This window comes from Rhinopithecus roxellana, chromosome 18 (assembly GCF_007565055.1).
Source record: "Rhinopithecus roxellana isolate Shanxi Qingling chromosome 18, ASM756505v1, whole genome shotgun sequence".
Classification (NCBI taxonomy): domain Eukaryota; kingdom Metazoa; phylum Chordata; class Mammalia; order Primates; family Cercopithecidae; genus Rhinopithecus; species Rhinopithecus roxellana.
This window is the reverse complement of record NC_044566.1, coordinates 53764653-53782953: the sequence shown is the minus strand read 5'-3', so window position 1 is coordinate 53782953 and position 18301 is coordinate 53764653. Positions and strand designations below refer to the sequence as shown.

Below are 18301 nucleotides of genomic sequence, written 5' to 3'. Positions count from 1 at the left end.
AGTAGTTTGAAACTTCCAAATCTTGATTTTGCTGCTGAAAACAAATAGAACTAAGAACATGTTCCTGACTTAGATTTTAAAAGCAATAACAACAAATTAAACTAAAATTATCTTCAGGAAGTTCCTATTTCTAATTTTCAATCTAATTTTCTGGGATTCTGAGTTACGATTCACTCACAGTATTTTAATTCATAGAATGGCTTTTCTTCTCCCACCCCACTCCAATCTCTTCATACTAACCATCAGATTTAAATTTTGGTAATAATGGAAAGAAGTCAGATTTTAAAAATGTTTTCTTATTAACTGTCAGACGAAGCTACTTGTATTTTCCCTTTATATATTTTTGTCTCCTAATGTGGATATACCACACTTTCAAAAGATAATCCAAGATACAATTCAGACTGTAATCCATGTTAATTGTAATGACAGTATCCGAGTATGGTACTGTTCTACAAATAGGAATTAGAAAACAGCCTCACTTCACAGAAAATTAACGAAATGGTGCTAAACCGGTTACTCAAAGAGGTGGAGAAGTGTCGAGAACACTGCTTTCCTTTAGCTTACAGTCTCCTTTGGGGTGGGGGGAGAAGTCTGGCGCCACAAAAGGAATTATGCTCTGGTTTGAACAGAGACCTGAAGGCTATTAAGTTTATTTTAAGAATGTGTTGCCAGAGATCCAATAAATTTATTTGTAGCTTCAGGCAGTGCATGCATCAAATCTTGCTGCACCAGGTGTTTTGTTTTGTATTTTTTTCTCTTCCCCGGAGGGAGAAGAGGGTGTGGATCTTCTTGACAAACTTAACTCTTAGTAAAGCGGTCATTTTTTCTGTGACAGTATAGTATTTAAAACATTTTTTTAACTTCTATACAAGTGAAAAATAATTTAAAAAACTGTATCTGGGCTGCTTTAAAGAAAATAAAGGAAGTCCTCCCAAATTATATATACACATATAATTTTATTTAATTTTGAACACATTTTAAAGTAATCTTATGCTTAAGAACAGTATTTGAGATTACAGCCTGTTACATGGGAAGATCACTAAACCAGGAGTGAAATCTCTGGGGATTGAAAATGCTTTGTAATCTTATTCACATCCCCACCTTTCTGAATCTTGGTAAAATGGAGCAGTGAGAAAAGACGGAATCCAGCATTCATTCTGCTCTAAAATGCTTGGCATCTGTTTGTATTATTCACCCACATAATAATTTCTTGAGTTAGTTCGTGTTCTTATTTAAAATACAGTGTTATACTTGCGTGTTCAGGAAAAAATAATTCTCAGCCACTCACATCACAGTGTTAAAATGACAAAATTAGCTTGTAATTTAGACTCCAAATGATAATCCAATAACCTAAATGTTGTAAATGAGAGTTCATCTTGCAATTATGCATTTGCTTAGTCCTTTGTCCTCTGTAGATATACACCTGAATTCCTTATCCTAAGCATGCATATCAACAGTACAGACATTCATTCCACTAAGTGTAAGCTTCTAATTAAGAAAGCACGGTGTTACTCAATTAAATCAGGTTTGGTGAAGGAAATACGCTTAAACCCTAGGTAAGGGGATGTAAATTCATGTTTCTTCCTTCCTTTTCCCCCCTTTCTGTTGCAGGGGATGAAAATAAACACATTCTTTTTATTTTATTTTATTTTATTTTATTATTTTATTTTTGAATGGAGCTGGGGGAGGGGGCTGTGCTTAGAGAAATGCAGAGGATCCCTGCAGGCTCAGGCTTGCAGATTCCCATTCCAACCTGGCTGTGGCCTGATGATGCACATTATTCAGCCTAGAAGGAGGATTTTCCTTCTGACTTCCCTGGATTTTGGCTTTGGCTCCAAATTCATTCATCAAACCAGTGGGTCTTAAATCCTGGCTTGTGTTAATTTTTTATAAATCCGTCTCAAATATTTGTTAACCGACTTTCATACCCTTTGCTTCATCATTTGAGGGCCTCACTATTCACTAGAATCAGAGCTGATAGTAGAGGGAAGCTTACTCAGATGACAGTTTTGCTTCTTTCCAGTAGCACTAATTTATAAATTAAGTTAAGCAAATTAGAATTAAGCTAGAGTAGCCTGCAAATAGGATAGTCACCTAAAGGTCATCATCTGAAGACTCAGAGGAAGTATAGGAAGAATATTAGCAGGCTGCACTTGAATGCTACATCTACCACATACTATGCCCCTGGGAATGTAAAGTGGCTAGTTTAATCTGACACTGATTTACCTCATGCATAGAATGTGGAAATACCTAAATTGCAGGGTTGCTGTGAGATGCATTGTGCATATTATCAAAATCACCCTGACCTTGGTCCTCAATCTGTCCAGCTCTCCTCTGCAGGCATTTTCAGTGTCCCCAAGGCTGAGCTGAATTCAGCCAGTTTATACCTACACTTGAGTTCCAGTTGTTTTTGGTGAGTGTTATGGTTTCTCTTTTGTGTGTTTTGATTGTCCAATGCCTATATTATGCCAGTTCTGATTGGCCAAAGCCCGTGCCACTGGTTGGCCAAGATGATGATGATGATGATGATGATGATGATTGTTTGAGATGGAGCCTCACTCTGTCACCCAGGCTGGAATGCAGTAGTATGATCTCAGCTCACTGCAACCTCCGCCTCCCGGGTTCAAGTGATTCTCCTGCCTCAGCCTCCTGAATAGCTGGGATTACAGGCATGCGCCATCACACTCGCTAACTTTTGTATTTTTAGTAGAGACCGGGTTTCACCATGTTGGTCAGGCTGGTCTTGAACTCCTGACCTTGTGGTCTGCCTGCCTTGGCCTCCCAAAGTGCTGGGATTGCAGGCATGAGCCACCGCATCCAGCCAGTCAAGATTATTTTTAATATTACTTCTGCCCCAAGGATAGATGTTCTCCATAGTAAGCCAAGTTGCTCAACATCTGCACAGCTCTACTAGAAATCCTATCACAGTGCACAGCTCTACTAGAAATCCTATCACAGCTATGCCCAGCTCCTCCATAGGAGGAACCCTCCCTGTGGCCCCAGGAACCCCCAGGGGTGGGTCACATAGCTGTGTGGTGATCTTTTCCGTTATTCTCTATTGAAGGAAAAGGGTATCCAAAAGTGTGCTGCTTGGCCCCTGGTGTGAAAAAAGAGACTAATTAAGCATCTCTTTAAATGTCCACAGCTGCTTTCTTTCCCTGGAATCCAAAAATACATCCAGGAGCCTGGGCAAGAATTAGAGATGAGAAAACTTACACTACATTTTGAATCCCTACACTCAGATGATTAAACTTTTGTATAGAGTCCATTGTTTTGCCTGACATCCATTTTCATTACCACAAGTTCTCTCTCCACAGGCTCCTTTATAGCCCGAGAAAATCAGCTTCCATGAGGTCTGTCACTCCAGTTTCCCATCTAAGCATAAGAAGACGGGAACCCCAGATGGGGGCTGTTGCTTAAACCGAGATCCTAGAATGAATTATCCTAAAATTCTCTAGTAGGATTAGGAGTGATTCTTCATTAGAATTCATCCCGTGTATATCACTTTCCTATAGGCTAACAACAATCCTACAAATTTTCTTTGTATACCCTCAAATTACAGCAGGTAGCCATGCAGGAGCCAGTACACCCTTCACTCCCAAGCCACAGCTGTGTCTACATCCTAGTATTGTTGTGGCCAGGGACAGAGGCTGGAGGAAGGCCAGAGCTGCCCATCTGAGCATGCAGTGAGGGTTCCTTTCAATTCACACTCCTGAGCATATGCCAGAAAAGGGATTGATTAAAGGGAGGTAAAATGTATGTGGGGTAAACATTTTTCTGCTTCTGTGCTCCTTTTTTTTGTGTGTCCCCAAAGAATAACCTATTGTGACTTTTACGGAATAAATACAGTTGATTTTAATTATTCAGCATAGTTAGGTTTCTGTAAAATCACAGTGAATACTGAATTGGCAAATACTGAAGCATTGCTCCTAGGGGAAATACAGGATTAGGTTTCTATGGGCCTCTGGTCACATTTCATCAACCAATCAATTGTAACCTTGTTTTATGTGTGTTTCTATTTAAAGACACCTTATTAGATATATGTTGTTGATTCATTAACACGGCACTCACAGCCCAAACAGAACTTATCTAGCACACAACTTTTCTTTGAGAGGCCCATCACAGCCTTCTTGTTCTTAGGAACACCGGACAGTACTTTAGCACTATGGTTGGGGGCCTTTTTTTTTTTTTTTTTTTTTTTTTTGAGACAGAGTATCACTCTCTCGACCAGGATAGAGTGGCATGATCTTGGATCACCGCAACCTCTGCCTCCCAGGTTCAAGCTATTCTCGTGTCTCTGCCTCCCAAGTAGCTGGGACAACAGGCATGTGCCACCATGCCCGGCTAATATTTTTTTGTGTGTATATTTTTAGTAGAGACAGGGTTGCACCATGTTGGCCAGGCTGGTCTCAAACTCCTGACCTCAGGTGATCCCCCCGCCTCGGCCTCCCAAAGTGCTGGGATTACCGGCGTGAACCACTGTGCCTGGCCGGTTGGGGACCATTTTTAAAAATAGCAAAATCACCAATGAAAAACACAAAAATATAGAAAATGTGGCACTAAAAAAAAACTGTGAAAAGGATACTTCTTTACAGCATGAGAGCTGAAACAGGAAAGCACCGAGTGTCAGGTGATGAGAATTTTTTGATGCCCCTCTGCACATGTCTGAGAATGATCACAAAAGTACCACATGTATTAATTTGGGGGCTAAGATACATTTTCATGAGTAGAGTAATTTGTAAATATGGAATCCAGGAATAATGAGAATCAACCATATATTAGTCTTTTGCATAGTAGATGAATAGGAATTTCAGTCTTTGGAAACTTGTGTGCAAATACCCATTATATACCCACATTATATACCTAGGGTGGGTATATATGTAACCATATCGTGTCCTCAGGAACAAAATTACACATAGTAATGTGGATTGTGATACTCATGGCTTGTAAGGTGAACGTTGATATATTTGTCAGCCTCCATCTCCACCTCCATGTAGTCTGGCCATTTCTTATCTGTCTATGGAAGAATATTGAGTAGAGTATGAAATAATCCATACTTGATCTCAGTTCAGTGTAGTTTGTGTGACAGTTTCTAAGATATCATAGCTCCATTTATTCTTTTGTGTTTGTACATGCCTATCCTAAAAATGGCCCAAAAGATCACTACAAGCCGTGTGTGTCCAATGGAAACCAACGTGTGTCGTGGTGCTGTGCCTGCTTCCCTCTACCTCCTGGGTCTTTGTCATGCCACTCCTCTTTTTTTTTTTTTTTTTTTTTTTGAGATGGTGTCTCGCTGTGTTGCCCAATCTGGATTGCAGTGGCGTGATCTTGGCTCACTGCAACCTCCACCTCCCAAGTTCAAGCAATTCTCCTGTCTCAACTTCCTGAGTAGCTGGGATTACACCTGCCACCAAGCCCGGCTAACTTTTGTATTTTTAGTAGAGACAGGGTTTCACCATGCTGTTCAGGCTCTCAAACTCCCAACCTCAGGTGATCTGCCTTCCTAGGCCTCCCAAAGTGCTGGGATTACAGGTGCCAGCCACCACACCCGGCCCCATTCCTCTTTCTCTACATTTCTCTACCAAATCTCCATATTTCTTTGTGGATCTGACCCCTATGCTGTGCTGCCTTGTTTTCAGAATGTGTTAGGCAATGGAAATGGTGAGGAGGGAGTGTTCAGAAGGAAGGGAGAAAACGATATAACAATTATCATAAGCAGCAATTCTTGAATACCTTACTATTGGACTAATCAATATTGAAATTATCAAGTAGTCTAAAGCTTGTCATCCCTCGGTGCCTGAGTCACCTCTCAATGATCCAGGGTGGGCTGCAGATGTATCTTGACCTCGCCTTCTTTGTCTCTAATATCCAATCTCTTAAATAGGAGGAGAAGGAAATAAATATTTAGTAAATGCCCTGAGTGCCTACCACATTGAATTCTTTGAAGTTCCTTTTTTTTTCCACCGGATTTCTTATCTCTCTTCTTATACCTAATCTTCCAGGAACGCCTTCCCCTCCATCTCTCTAAATGTCTAAATACCACCCTGTACTTAAGCCCCCATTTAAACACTATCTCTTCCACGAATTTGTCTTTGATCCCCACAGGCTACAGTAATCCCTCACTCTTGTGAACTCCCACAGCTCATTATCAGTGCCTCTCACAGCATTTGCCAGGCTCTAGTTTGTGCACATTATCTAGGTGCCTGTGCCATCTCCTGCAGTTGAATGCCAGCCCCTGGGGGCAGGGGAAGAGCCAAGTCGGCTTCAGCTCTGCACCAGGTGGTTTTCTGCAAAGAGTGAAGTCAGTCTGACTTTAGGGGCCAGAGAACAGGATTCCACAAGCTCAAGGAGATTCTCCTATGGAAGATTCTAAGGCAGTGCAAATTTCAAGAGAAGATCACCCTATCACAGAAATGGCAATGAAATTAATCCCTTATTTTAACTTTGATTTTAGATTTGCACCATAATTACTAGCATTGATTCGGATGGTAGCTGCATGTTTGCTAATCACTGTCCTTACTGTCTAAGAGAACAAGACTTCTTAAAAATCTGCTTAAAAATCAAATTATCTGCCCAGTGCAGTGGCTTGCACCTATAGTCCCAACTACTCAGGGGCCTGAGGTAGGAGGATCACTTGAGCCCAGGAGTTTGAGGCTGCAGAGAGCTGTGACAGTGTCACTGCCTTCCAGCCTGGTCAGCAGAGGGAGACCATGTCTCTAAGACAATAATGAAAATCAAATGATCTAATTTCCCCAATAAAGTAGGTAATAGTATTATTATCTTAATCTTTTCTCATATAAATATCTATATCTATTGTTGATTTAAAGGACTACATCCAGCTTTTAAAAATTTCTGTATAGTTGCTTTTCAGTTCAGCTTTGAAGCTGAACTTTATTCTGGGCAAATGAGATTTTACCAAGCTAGAAATTACTAACAATATTTTCTATTTGTAACGATTCTCCAAGAAGAAATTTGTTGTCAAAGCTAAATGGACATGTCCCCTTTATCAAATACAAGTCAAAATTGTGGCACTAGTTTCATATTATTGAAGATTAAATGCTTTGTCTTTAGAGAGATCAGGCAGCCCTGAGCTTTTAGGGAGGGCTAATTGGAGTTCGGTATTCTTTGTTATTCTAAAAAAAGAAAAACTACTGAGTTGGAATTGAAGAAAATGAAGAAATCTGAAGACCAGCTGGATAAGTTCAAAAGAGGTCTTTTCATCAAAACCTTAATGGCTTTGGTGTCAGGATTTGAAGACAGAGCATTTGGGAGTGTGGTTATCAGCTGTCAGGCACCTGTTGTGTGGATTTATGACATGAGTCACGGACTTTAATTTTTTTCCAATGAGGTGCTGAGACTAGCTCCTTGTGCATCATAAATGATAACATCTATTTTAGAAAGGCAATGAATTTTGTTTAAGTAAAAATTTGTCAGTTTTTAACATTATTTAACTTCATCTATAATTTCACATTCAGTAAGCTGTAGCTTTTGTTTAAGTGTCAACGTTTATTATTTCCATTAATTGAGGTTTTAGAGGAGTTTACGTGATAGGTAACAAATTAGTAAATAAAATATCTTTCTATTCTTTCAATAAAATACAGAGTTCATTTATACAAGGTCACAGTTTTAGTAAAGGGAGTTACAATAAGTTACAGCTTGGTTCCTCAAATCTCTATATCCCTCCTGCATAAGAAGTGAGTACCTAAGCTTTTATGAATTCTGAAACCAAATCTGATTCACATGTGTAAGGTTCAGAAGAGTTATGTAGTATTTAATTCCATTCAGGGTTAAGCTTTATAGACTTCATATTTTCTAGTTAAATATCTATTTAATTTATATGCTCTGGTTTAAAATCCCAGTTTTAGTGGGATTTCTGAATTTTCTATAATAGTTACTTTGGACCATCTCCCTTTCTTACAAATCAAAGCTTCTTTATATTTTTTCTGCATTGTATTTTGAAATATAATCTCAAGGTGGTGGTTGTACATATGAAATACTAGCAAACTGTTCAGCTACGTGTCATTCAAAACCTCTGACTAACCAGCAACCTGGCACCTTCGTCCTTTCAGAACATAGGCACAAACCTGGAAATAATTTTTACAGATGTTTAAGTAGAGACGAAATTAGGTATCTCTAAAACCATCCACAAAGGGAATGGAAGGGTTAAATAGCCCATTAGTCATCAATAATCCCTGAAAGTGTCATTTAGAGAAACACAAATTCCAATAATTCACATTTATGTATCACTTAAAGTCTTTCAAGAAGTATGCAACAGTTTAGAAAGGGTGTCATTAAACCAATTACTGTTCATGTTACATTTACATAGAAAATTTATGTTATATTTACATAGAAAATTTATATTGCTCAATAAATGAAGGACCACAGAACTTTCAACCAAGACATTAGAGTTTCTAATTGATGCAATAGGCATTTTTCTAACAATAAGTAAAATGAGCTCCCTGACCTCCTGGATCACGTGTTGCAGTGGCAGAACACAGAAAATGACAAAAAAAAAAAAAAAGTAAATATATGTAGGATATAAGATTTTGGAAAGTACTGTAGAGAAAAATTCATCAGAATAAAGCGGTAGACAGTGCTGAAGTTTGCATTAGGCTTGCTGTTTTATAAAAACTGAAGAGAGAAGCCCTCATCGACTCGATACTCTTAAAATGTGCCATATTTAGAAGAGAATGATATTTTCTGGAATATCTCAGGAAAGGGTTAGAATCAAATCTTCAAATTAGCTAAGAATTGTTAAAAGGTAGAGGAATAGGGATTCCCAGGGAGAGTAGGAAAACTGAGGATGCCCTGAGCAGAAGACATAGCACATACAAAAACAGCCACCTTTGTCCAGAAAAGAGTGAGAGGTTGGATGTGAGAGGCTGGATATTTCTCTTTAGGTTGAAGGGATGGGATGTGAAGATATGGGTGTTAGAATGGACAAGAAAAGGCTTGGGAGAGCATGACAAGAAGTTTGGAATGAAACCTAGGCTTGCTGGGACCGCAATTTAAAGTGGACAGGAGTGTGGCATAAAGGTGTTTTCATCTAATAATTTGTTTTGAAATCAGAGCTGTTTTATGTACTAATTTAATCAATTGCATATTATTCTATCTTTTCTATTACTTTCTAGATGATGTTCCAAGTAATGAAACATAAACACAATAATTCTTAAAAATATTTTTAAAAACAATGAGAACAAGTATTGGCAATAATGAAAGAAGGGGTACTCTCAATTACTGATGTAAATTAGTGCAATTTAGTACAATTAGTAAATTAATACAATTAAATATGAGAGGATACCCACTAAAGTGCACAACTATACAGAGTAATCAATAAGAGAACAGCCGCAGAATCACAAAGAGATGAGAGGGCTGGAGCAGCTGCAGCTGCTTCACACAGGAGGGAGATAGAGCAGCCATAAGGAGTGGGAAGTGTCAGCCAAGGAAGAATAGCAGTCCTCATGTTAGGCAAGAGGACAGGGGTGAGGGAAAGAGTGAGGGTGGCACATCCCAGGAGCTGCAAGAATCTTGGCTTGACCTTCAAATGGGCAGATTAGAGCGCAAGGGGAACAATCAGGGTAGGTCAGGATGAACCTGGAAATCTGCAAAGAAAAGTCCACTTGGGCCGGGCGCGGTGGCTCAAGCCTGTAATCCCAGCACTTTGGGAGGCCGAGACGGGCGGATCACGAGGTCAGGAGATCGAGACCATCCTGGCTAACACGGTGAAACCCGTCTCTACTAAAAAATACAAAAAACTAGCCGGGCGAGGTGGCGGGCGCCTGTAGTCCCAGCTACTCGGGAGGCTGAGGCAGGAGAATGGCGGGAACCCGGGAGGCGGAGCTCGCAGTGAGCTGAGATCCGGCCACTGCACTCCAGCCCGGGTGACAGAGCAAGACTCCGTCTCAAAAAAAAAAAAAAAAGAAAAAGAAAGAAAAGTCCACTTGATGTGGGCAACACTGTAGGCAAGAGGCGGGGCAAAGGAGAAATGAGCACAGGTGGGTGTCAGGCAGACGAATAGTAGTCCAGCAGTGGGCCTGCAGGGTGGGCTTGGGCGTGCATGGTGCGGCAGGGCAGAGGGAGCTTGCATTTGTTGAATGATACTATTGATCTCAGAGTACTGTGTGTGTATATGAGTTATCTGAGCCAGGCTTCGAAGAAATCACAGGTGCTAATTAGCATCACCCTCACTTGACTCTCCAGAAAAGGAAACAGAGAGATCTAGAGAAGTAACTTGGTCAGAGTCAGACAGCAGCTAAAAGTGATGTAGGTGGGCCTTGGATGCCAGTTCTGAGGAGCTTCCTAGCCCATGGCTTCTCCTCTCCAGAACAGCACTCAGGGTGCGGCAGACATTAGGCGTAGTAAGTTTCATCAGGGCAAAATGTGGAATGAGTTTCCTTGTTAAACTGGCAAACTTACACAAAATTCCTGCTCTCCAATCTTTTTTTTTTTTTTTTTTTTGAGACAGAGTTTCACTCTTGTTGCCCAAGCTAGAGTGCAATAGTGAGATCTCGGATCACCCAACCTCCGCCTCCCGGGTACAAGCGATTCTCCTGCCTCAGCCTCCCCAAGCAGCTGGGATTACAGGCATGCACCACCATGCCTGGCTAGTTTCGCATTTTTAGTAGAGACGGGGTTTCTCCATGTTGGTCAGCCTGGTCTCGAACTCCCGACCTCAGGTGATCCACCCATCTCAGCCTCCCAAAGTGCTGGGATTACAGGCGTGAGCCACCATGCCCGGCCCCAATCTATTTATATTTTATAGTTGATAAATTAACTAAAAATAGGAAAGTCCATAATCCCATCATTTAAAACACCAAGCAGCTACACCTGTGTCATGCCTCATTTTACGAAGCTACGTTCACAGCATCAGTACGATTTGTTGTGGTGTTTTTAAGTATTTTCGGTGTTCCAACAATATTTATTGTTTAGGAGTTGAATCACATTTTGTTGATTTGATATACTATAAGATGGTTTTTAAGGTTTGGGGTTATTATAGAAAATATTGCAATGAATAGTTCCTTGCAAATACATTTCTGCTTCTTTTAAAGCAAAAATCCCACAGAAGGAGCTACAAGATTGAATGATATAACCATCTTTTTGCCCCTTGCACACATTGGCACATAGCTGTCCAGAAGGCTTGTGCTAATTTGAAAGTCAAACAACAGTAAACAAGAAAACAATTTCCCTACATAATCGCAGTTGTACGGTGTATTCTCTTTAATCTTTAGTACACGTTACGTTGATAGCTCAAAGTTGCTACAGTTTTTAGTTTTTAAAAGTTCGAGCAAAGATGTACATATTTTCATGTCTTCACTCAACGTTTTCCCTTGTGTAGACTTTTTTGGCATCTATTAAAGTTTTGAGATTTTCCTCTTTCATTTCCTTTTCTGTAGTGAAGCTCTTTGTGAACTGTAAAGAGAAGAAACTAGAATGAAAATTGTGCCTCTAGTTGTGTTTGTTACTTGGGCTTTTTTTTTTTTTCCACAGCCTCTTTCAGAAAGACTTAAAAGGCATTACTGATGCCTTTGTTTGTAAACCTCACCTTACTCTGAAATATTTTGGTGTAGATCAAAAGAAGTAGAGGGATGCGTGCAGAGTGATCGATCAGCTGATAACTATTTTTCCTTTCATTTAGCCAACGTAGTCGCTTTCACATTAGAGAGATCACACACAAGGTTTATTTTCTCCTGATAGGCAGCCAGCTCCATTTTGGTGGGAAGATGGGAGGGGAAAACCTTATCTTCAGAGTGGAATGGCAGTCAATGAAAAGAACTGTCTATTTGCTCTAAGGAATGGAGTGGAATATAGCGGGGAAGGGAGGCGGAGAAGGGATATTTGTTTTTCCTTAGGTGGTTATAATTAAAACCTTCCACCCAATTGCTCCGTGAACCAGAAAAAGGTATTTGTGAAGTGTGTGTTTTTTTAGAACATCACAAAGGAACCTTGCAGCCTTCTGATTAGAAAAGTTGCTTTCCAGCGGCACCTTGTGGGAAGTGAGTTATCCTGCAAGTTGGATGTTTAGTTTTAGGATTAAACTAAACAGCCTCTGGTAGTTGTGCACTTCCTACCCATTACCTACTTCCCCTCCTAAAACATCAAGGAATTTGTGAAGAATTGTGTCAGCGATAGAATTTATGTGTAACAGTCCCTAAACTGTAAGCTGTATTTCCATGTACATATTCCAGGGTTGTGCATCAAACTAAGTAGCTGTATTGATTGTTAATGTTGCTTCATTAATCTGTGGAATTTTTAAGATCACTCATTCAAGAAAGCACTAATTTATGGCTTTAATTTTTTATTTTCAAGGTGGAAACAAGGTAACCAACCAGCATTTTCGTCTGAATTGGGCATGGATCTCCTTTGAAAAGGAATATTACCTGATCAATGAGGACTCCAAATTTCTAGATGTTGTTCTTAAACGTAGAGGCTACTTGGGAGAAACTTCTTTTATAAGTAAGTTTAATTTTTTGTTTCTGTCTCAAATTTTTATTTTTCTAGCAAATGTTTATAATTCTTCTACAGTGATTAAAATATCAGTTTAGTTCACTGATCGAGTTTTCAAGCTTAAAGATTTAAAAGTTCTCTAACTGCTAAAGAAACAAGCAACAGGTTTGTGTTAAAGTACTTACCTCTTCAAGCCTTCTATGTACAGATGATCTTTTTCTGATATAAAAATCGGCAGGAACAATAAGTTATGAAATAAAAATAAATGTCACTGGATCTTAGAATGAGCTTAGGCAAATCTGTAATTTACCCATGAGATAAAAAGTCTTCTGAAACATGAGTGTCGTGACCTTTCTTTGTAACCAGCAGTAAATCGTTAAATACTAATCATTTTCCTCTGCTTTACTTCTTTTAAATAAAATTGAGAGTGAAAAGCAAACAAATGAAACTTTTTTCAACTCCAAGTTCATATTTGATTTTCATAGAAGATTAAAATTAAGTTGGCAGTATATTGGTACTTTTAAGCAGCAATATGGTTGGCATAAAATATTTAATATGTTGATAAAAATGGCAGCACCTGAAGCAATTATATTGGTTTTGGTACCATATATTTTATAGACATCTAGGCCAATGGAATTTGCATGGGATAAAAAAAGATTTCTCCTGGATAACACGGTGAAACCCCGTCTCTACTAAAAAAAAAAATACAAAAAACCAGCTGGGCGTGGTGATGGGCTCCTGTGGTCCCAGATTCTCGGGAGACTGAGGCAGGAGAATGGCGTAAACCCGGGAGGCGGAGCTTGCAGTGCTCCAGCCTGGGCGACAGAGCGAGACTCCATCTCAAAAAAAAAAAAAAAAAAAAAAAGATTTCAATGAGTGAGATTATCAACTAAGGTAGGAATCTAGGAAAATGTTGGCAAAGTAAAAAGTTAGTCAACCTATACTTGTCTCCAAATGACTATTTTGAAATTTTACCGGGTCCATGAACTTCAAGAGCCTTAAACAGTAGACCTCTATGCACAGAAATACACATCCTTGCCACCCCCAACATCCCTCCCCAACACCCACACACCCTGCTGTACTTTTGCTGCAGCCAAAACCCCACCACTGTTTTTGATTTCCCCTGACATGTTTTGAATCTGAATATTAATTACCCCTCACTTTAAAAATTATTTTTTTTCTCTTAACTTCAGAAGACCGGGTTTTCACAAGACACTTTCCCTGTCTTTGAGGTTGCTCTGGCTGCGGGGGTGGGGGGCTGGTCTCCCCACAGCCTCACCCTCAGCCTCTGCTTCCATCTTCATTGTGCATGAGCCTCCACCTGGCTGTGCTTCTCATGCTTTGTATTTAGCCTAGGATATTCTGAGTGCTCTTAGTGCGCTCTCTTTTAGGGACACATTTTCTGCGCACATGTGCATATCCCGTCTTATTATCAGAAAGCAATTGGTCTTAACTCTGCTTTGTACCTGAACATATAGCAAATAAATCATAGGGAAAATCATAACTAAAAAACAGAGCACCTTACCAATTATTAAGAATAGGTTTATCTATTTTTTACCTGAGTTCCCACTCCTGGTGAGTTTATTTAATTTTTCACTCACAACAGGCCCCTGGATAGCACTGGGAAAGTTAACAATAGAAAAAGATTACAAATTTTTTTTTTTTTGCATTTTTTTTCTCCACTGCCTCTTTTTTCTTAAGCTGGATGCTAAAATGTCAAACAAGAGCTCTTTTTGTTGTAATTTTTTCAATGAACTATTATTTTCTACGAATGTGGGGATACCAGCAGTTCTACAAAGACTCATAGGCTTTTCTTGGTTCACTTCATGTGGTTACTTAGTAACCTGGGGTGACAGAAAGTTGGGAAGCCTTCTGTGTGTGGCCCACATCCTCAGTCATTGAAGATGGTAACAGAATTCATGCTAGGACCTGGAATGGAAATCAGATTAAAATGAAGGGTAGCCTCATACAAGTTCTACGGTGAATACATTGCTTATAACTGTTCCCATACAACCTCTGCTTTTATTTATGGACGTTTAGAATGAGATAGATTGCATTATAGCAAAAGACAGAGTATCACTTGAGTACAGCTAAGAAATCATGAATTACATGAAAGTTGTAGATGTATATTCTCAAAGATTATTATTCATTTTATAACCACTAAAATCACTAATAAACTAAATATGTATTTGTATTCCACATTTGTATTTGCATTTCAAAGCTCTTAATGCTACCAGTTACTGAATATTTATTAAAGGCAAGGTACTTCATATGTACCTTAAGCACTTTATCTATCTCTTTTACACCTTGTATCAACTCTTTATTCCCTGACTCAACAAATGTTTTATTGAGTACTCATTATATACCAGCAACTTTGTTAGGTAGTGAACTATGAAGAAACAATGATAGCTAATATTTACTGGGTTATTTGCTGGGCCTACTTCCCAATACCCTACCTAGGTCAGCTCCATGAGAAGTGTACCATGAGACGAGAAAATAGAGAGGCTGTGATACGTCCAAAGTTAGCCAACTAGTAAGGGGCAGAGCTGAGATTTGGCAAAAGGACCATGTTTTTAACCACTGCACCATAGTGCTTCATAAATCCTTCACTAAGATAAGTTAATAACTTGCCTGCAATCCCACAACTGTTTTGTGGCCGGGATGGGATATAAAATCTATTGTCTCATTCCACAAATACCCTGTTTAACCACTTTGTTATTTTTCTATGTCAGAGGGAAAGATCCAATTGCAGTTTCATTTAATAACAAAAGTAAAAAAAATAGATGTTTTTAGCAGCAACAATTGGGATATGGTATTGCAACTCATTTAATATCAGATGGTATTGCAACTCATTTAATATTAGATGGCTTGACTATCATGTAGGAAGGAGGACTAGTTGGAACTAGCAGACATTCCTTGTATCATACTTACTCAATTTTCGTTTTTAACTCCCTTTTGAAACTAAAAAAAAAATGCATTGCTGATGAAAGAAAACAAAACAGAAAAGTGAGCAGTAGCTATCAGAGGCAGACTAACAGATTTTTGCTGGTCATGCCACTGGGGATAGATGGGTCAGTGAGCAGCATGTGTTCTGGAACCTCAGAGAGAATGATTCCTTTCATCAGCATCTTGGCAGTGAATTGTAGTAGATCCAAGAGGTGTTGACAACCAACTCTGTGTGCATGAGGAACCAGAGAGCTATCAGGAAGTCTACAGTATTCAGCAAGATATGCAGCACTGCAATTCCTGGTTCTGTGCCCTTTTTTTCTCTTGCCATTAAATAAATCGTGTTTTACCTGCTACTGTAAAAGAAAAATATGATGCAATATTTATGTCAGTTATTTTTCTGAGATCTGTAAGACAGAAATATTTTTAATAAAATCTTTGTTTTCATCTTCATTTTAACATTAAAATAGCAGTCATTGATATATTCCTATATATAGATACATATTCAAATGACTCTTATATAAGCATTATGAAGGCAAGGGCTTCTGTCTGTTTTGTTCTCTGATACAGCCCCAGCACACAGAACAGAGGCTGGCATGGAAGAAGAACTCAATGAATATTTGTGGTTGAATGGATCTTATTTAGTTCAGTTTCATTTCTAGTGTGAAAAACAAAAGAAATTGTTTTTAAAAATATAATTTTTGATTAAATGCAAAATCTTCCAAATAACTTATTTTCAAGATTCAAAAAATCTAAGTCACAAGACTTTATTTTTCCCTCTTTTATTTATTTATTTATGTATTCATGTGTTTTTAATTTTTGAAGCAGGGTCTCACTCACCCAGGCTGGAGCACAGTGGCATAATCACAACTCACTACAGTCTTGACCTCCTAGGGCTCAGGTGATCCTCCCACCTCAGCCTCCCCAGTAGCGAAGACTACAGGCATGTGCCACTACACCCAGCTAATTTTTGTCTTTTTTGTAGAGATGGGGTTTCACCATGTTTCCCAGGATGGTCTGGAACTCCTAGGCTCAAGTGATCCACCCATCTCGCCCTTCCAAACTGTTGGGATGACAATCCTGAGTCACCATGCCCAGCCTTATTTTTCCCTCTTTTACATCTGTCTGTCTTACCAACTTCTCTGAAAATGCCCAGGTTTAGAGAAATATATTTGAAAATTATTGTATTAACTTGACTCATTAAGAGGCTCTGGTTCTGTATTTAAGGATGCAAAAGTCCGAGTACCATTGCTATTTTATAATTTTTCTATGACATTAAATGTTTTCACTGCTTTTGGATAATGTACCCTATGGTTCGGGTACCTGGCATGGTAATAATGAAGATCATCTTGCAATGTAGTTAGAGACCCAGAGATCCTTCAACCTTCCCAGCTAACTGAAATTGACCTTGAATGAACTACCAGAGTAAGCCAAGCATACTGCTCATAATAACCATATATATTTAGCTCTCCAATTCTGTTTATTTAATTTCATGGAATTCTGGGGTGTTCCAGAAAGAAAAAATTGTCAGTGACCATGTTGAAAAACACTGAATTACATTTTTTAAAGGACCCTAGTTCTATTAAGTGCTTAGAGAATACTATCACTTTTTATTATTCCACTTGACCATTTATGACTTAGATTGTGAGTCAGAGAATTCTTTCATGGAGGAGTTTCTTATTGGCTTATATTTTATAGTTAGAGAATTTTTTTTTATAATATCCAGCAATACATGCAAAAGTAAATGTGAAGAGTTTTAAGATTGCATAAACTTGTAGGAGTAAGGATATCGTACAATGTGAATATATATTTACTTGGTCTTGTTTGACAAGAAGTTCTAATCCAAATGTAGCTCAAAGCATATATAGCAAAACCGTAATTGAGGCAAAAGCAGAACAGAATCACAAACTACCCAACACCTGCAGTGAAACACTTTCATCATCAGACCCATTCCCAGTTTTCCATTTCATGAGGTCAAAGCAGGATCAACTTTGCTTTTCAGGATAAAATGACATGCAAAAAGTTAACAAGGAAAATCTTAATAATCCAAGGGAAAATGAAACTAAGAAAATGATATTATGTTTCTGTAAAGGTATTGGCACAAGAGATGGGACTGCAGAAAAAGACAGAGACTTCAAGGGCAAAGCACAGAAACAAGTGCAGTTCAACCCAGGCCAGACCAGGGCCACATGGCGAGTGCGGATCCTGAGTGATGGGGAGCATGAGCAGTCTGAAACCTTTCAGGTGGTCCTCTCAGAGCCTGTGCTGGCTGCCCTGGAATTCCCCACAGTCGCCACTGTCGAGATCATCGATCCAGGAGATGGTAAGAGCCATTGTCAACTGGTTTATGTTGTTGCTGTTGGGCTGCTATGACAAAATACCTTATGGGGTATAGCTTATAGTTTTAAATTCAATGTTTGAAATTTCCATAGAGAGAATCTTCTAGATTAATGATTCATTATTCTCAGATATGCTGACAGGAAGAGGGAAACTAAAAAGTAATGAAAGAATGCCCTCTCTCTCTGTATATATATATAAAATATGTATAATATATAAATATTTATATATTTATATATAAATTGTATTACTAGATTTTATGTATATATAAATATAATTATATATATTTTCCAGCTAGTACAATTTTCATATTACCAGAAAATATTTTATTATATACATAAATTATTTACATATTTATATTTAATTTTATTTATATATGATATATATATATAAAATCATCTATAAAGACTGGGTCTTACTATGTTGCCCAGGCTGGTGTCAAACTTCTGGCCTCAAGCTATCCTCCCAACTCAGCCTCCCAAAGCACTGGGATTACAGGTATGAGTCCCTGTGCCCAGCCAGGGATGCTATATTTTTCCAAGTAAATGAACTACCCGTAGAATTACCAACATGT

The 18301-nt window shown here is 38.7% G+C and overlaps 1 protein-coding gene across 1 annotated transcript in view; it reads left to right on the top strand.

The window, feature by feature from the left end:
* The window catches only part of FREM2 (FRAS1 related extracellular matrix 2), a 196017-nt gene that overhangs the window by 66452 nt on the left and 111264 nt on the right, over positions 1 to 18301 (top strand). The window contains exons 3-4 of the mRNA XM_010360807.2: positions 12307 to 12453; positions 17483 to 17713. Of these exons, the coding sequence (XP_010359109.2) occupies positions 12307 to 12453; positions 17483 to 17713 (378 nt within the window). The remainder of the gene's footprint in view (positions 1 to 12306; positions 12454 to 17482; positions 17714 to 18301) is intronic.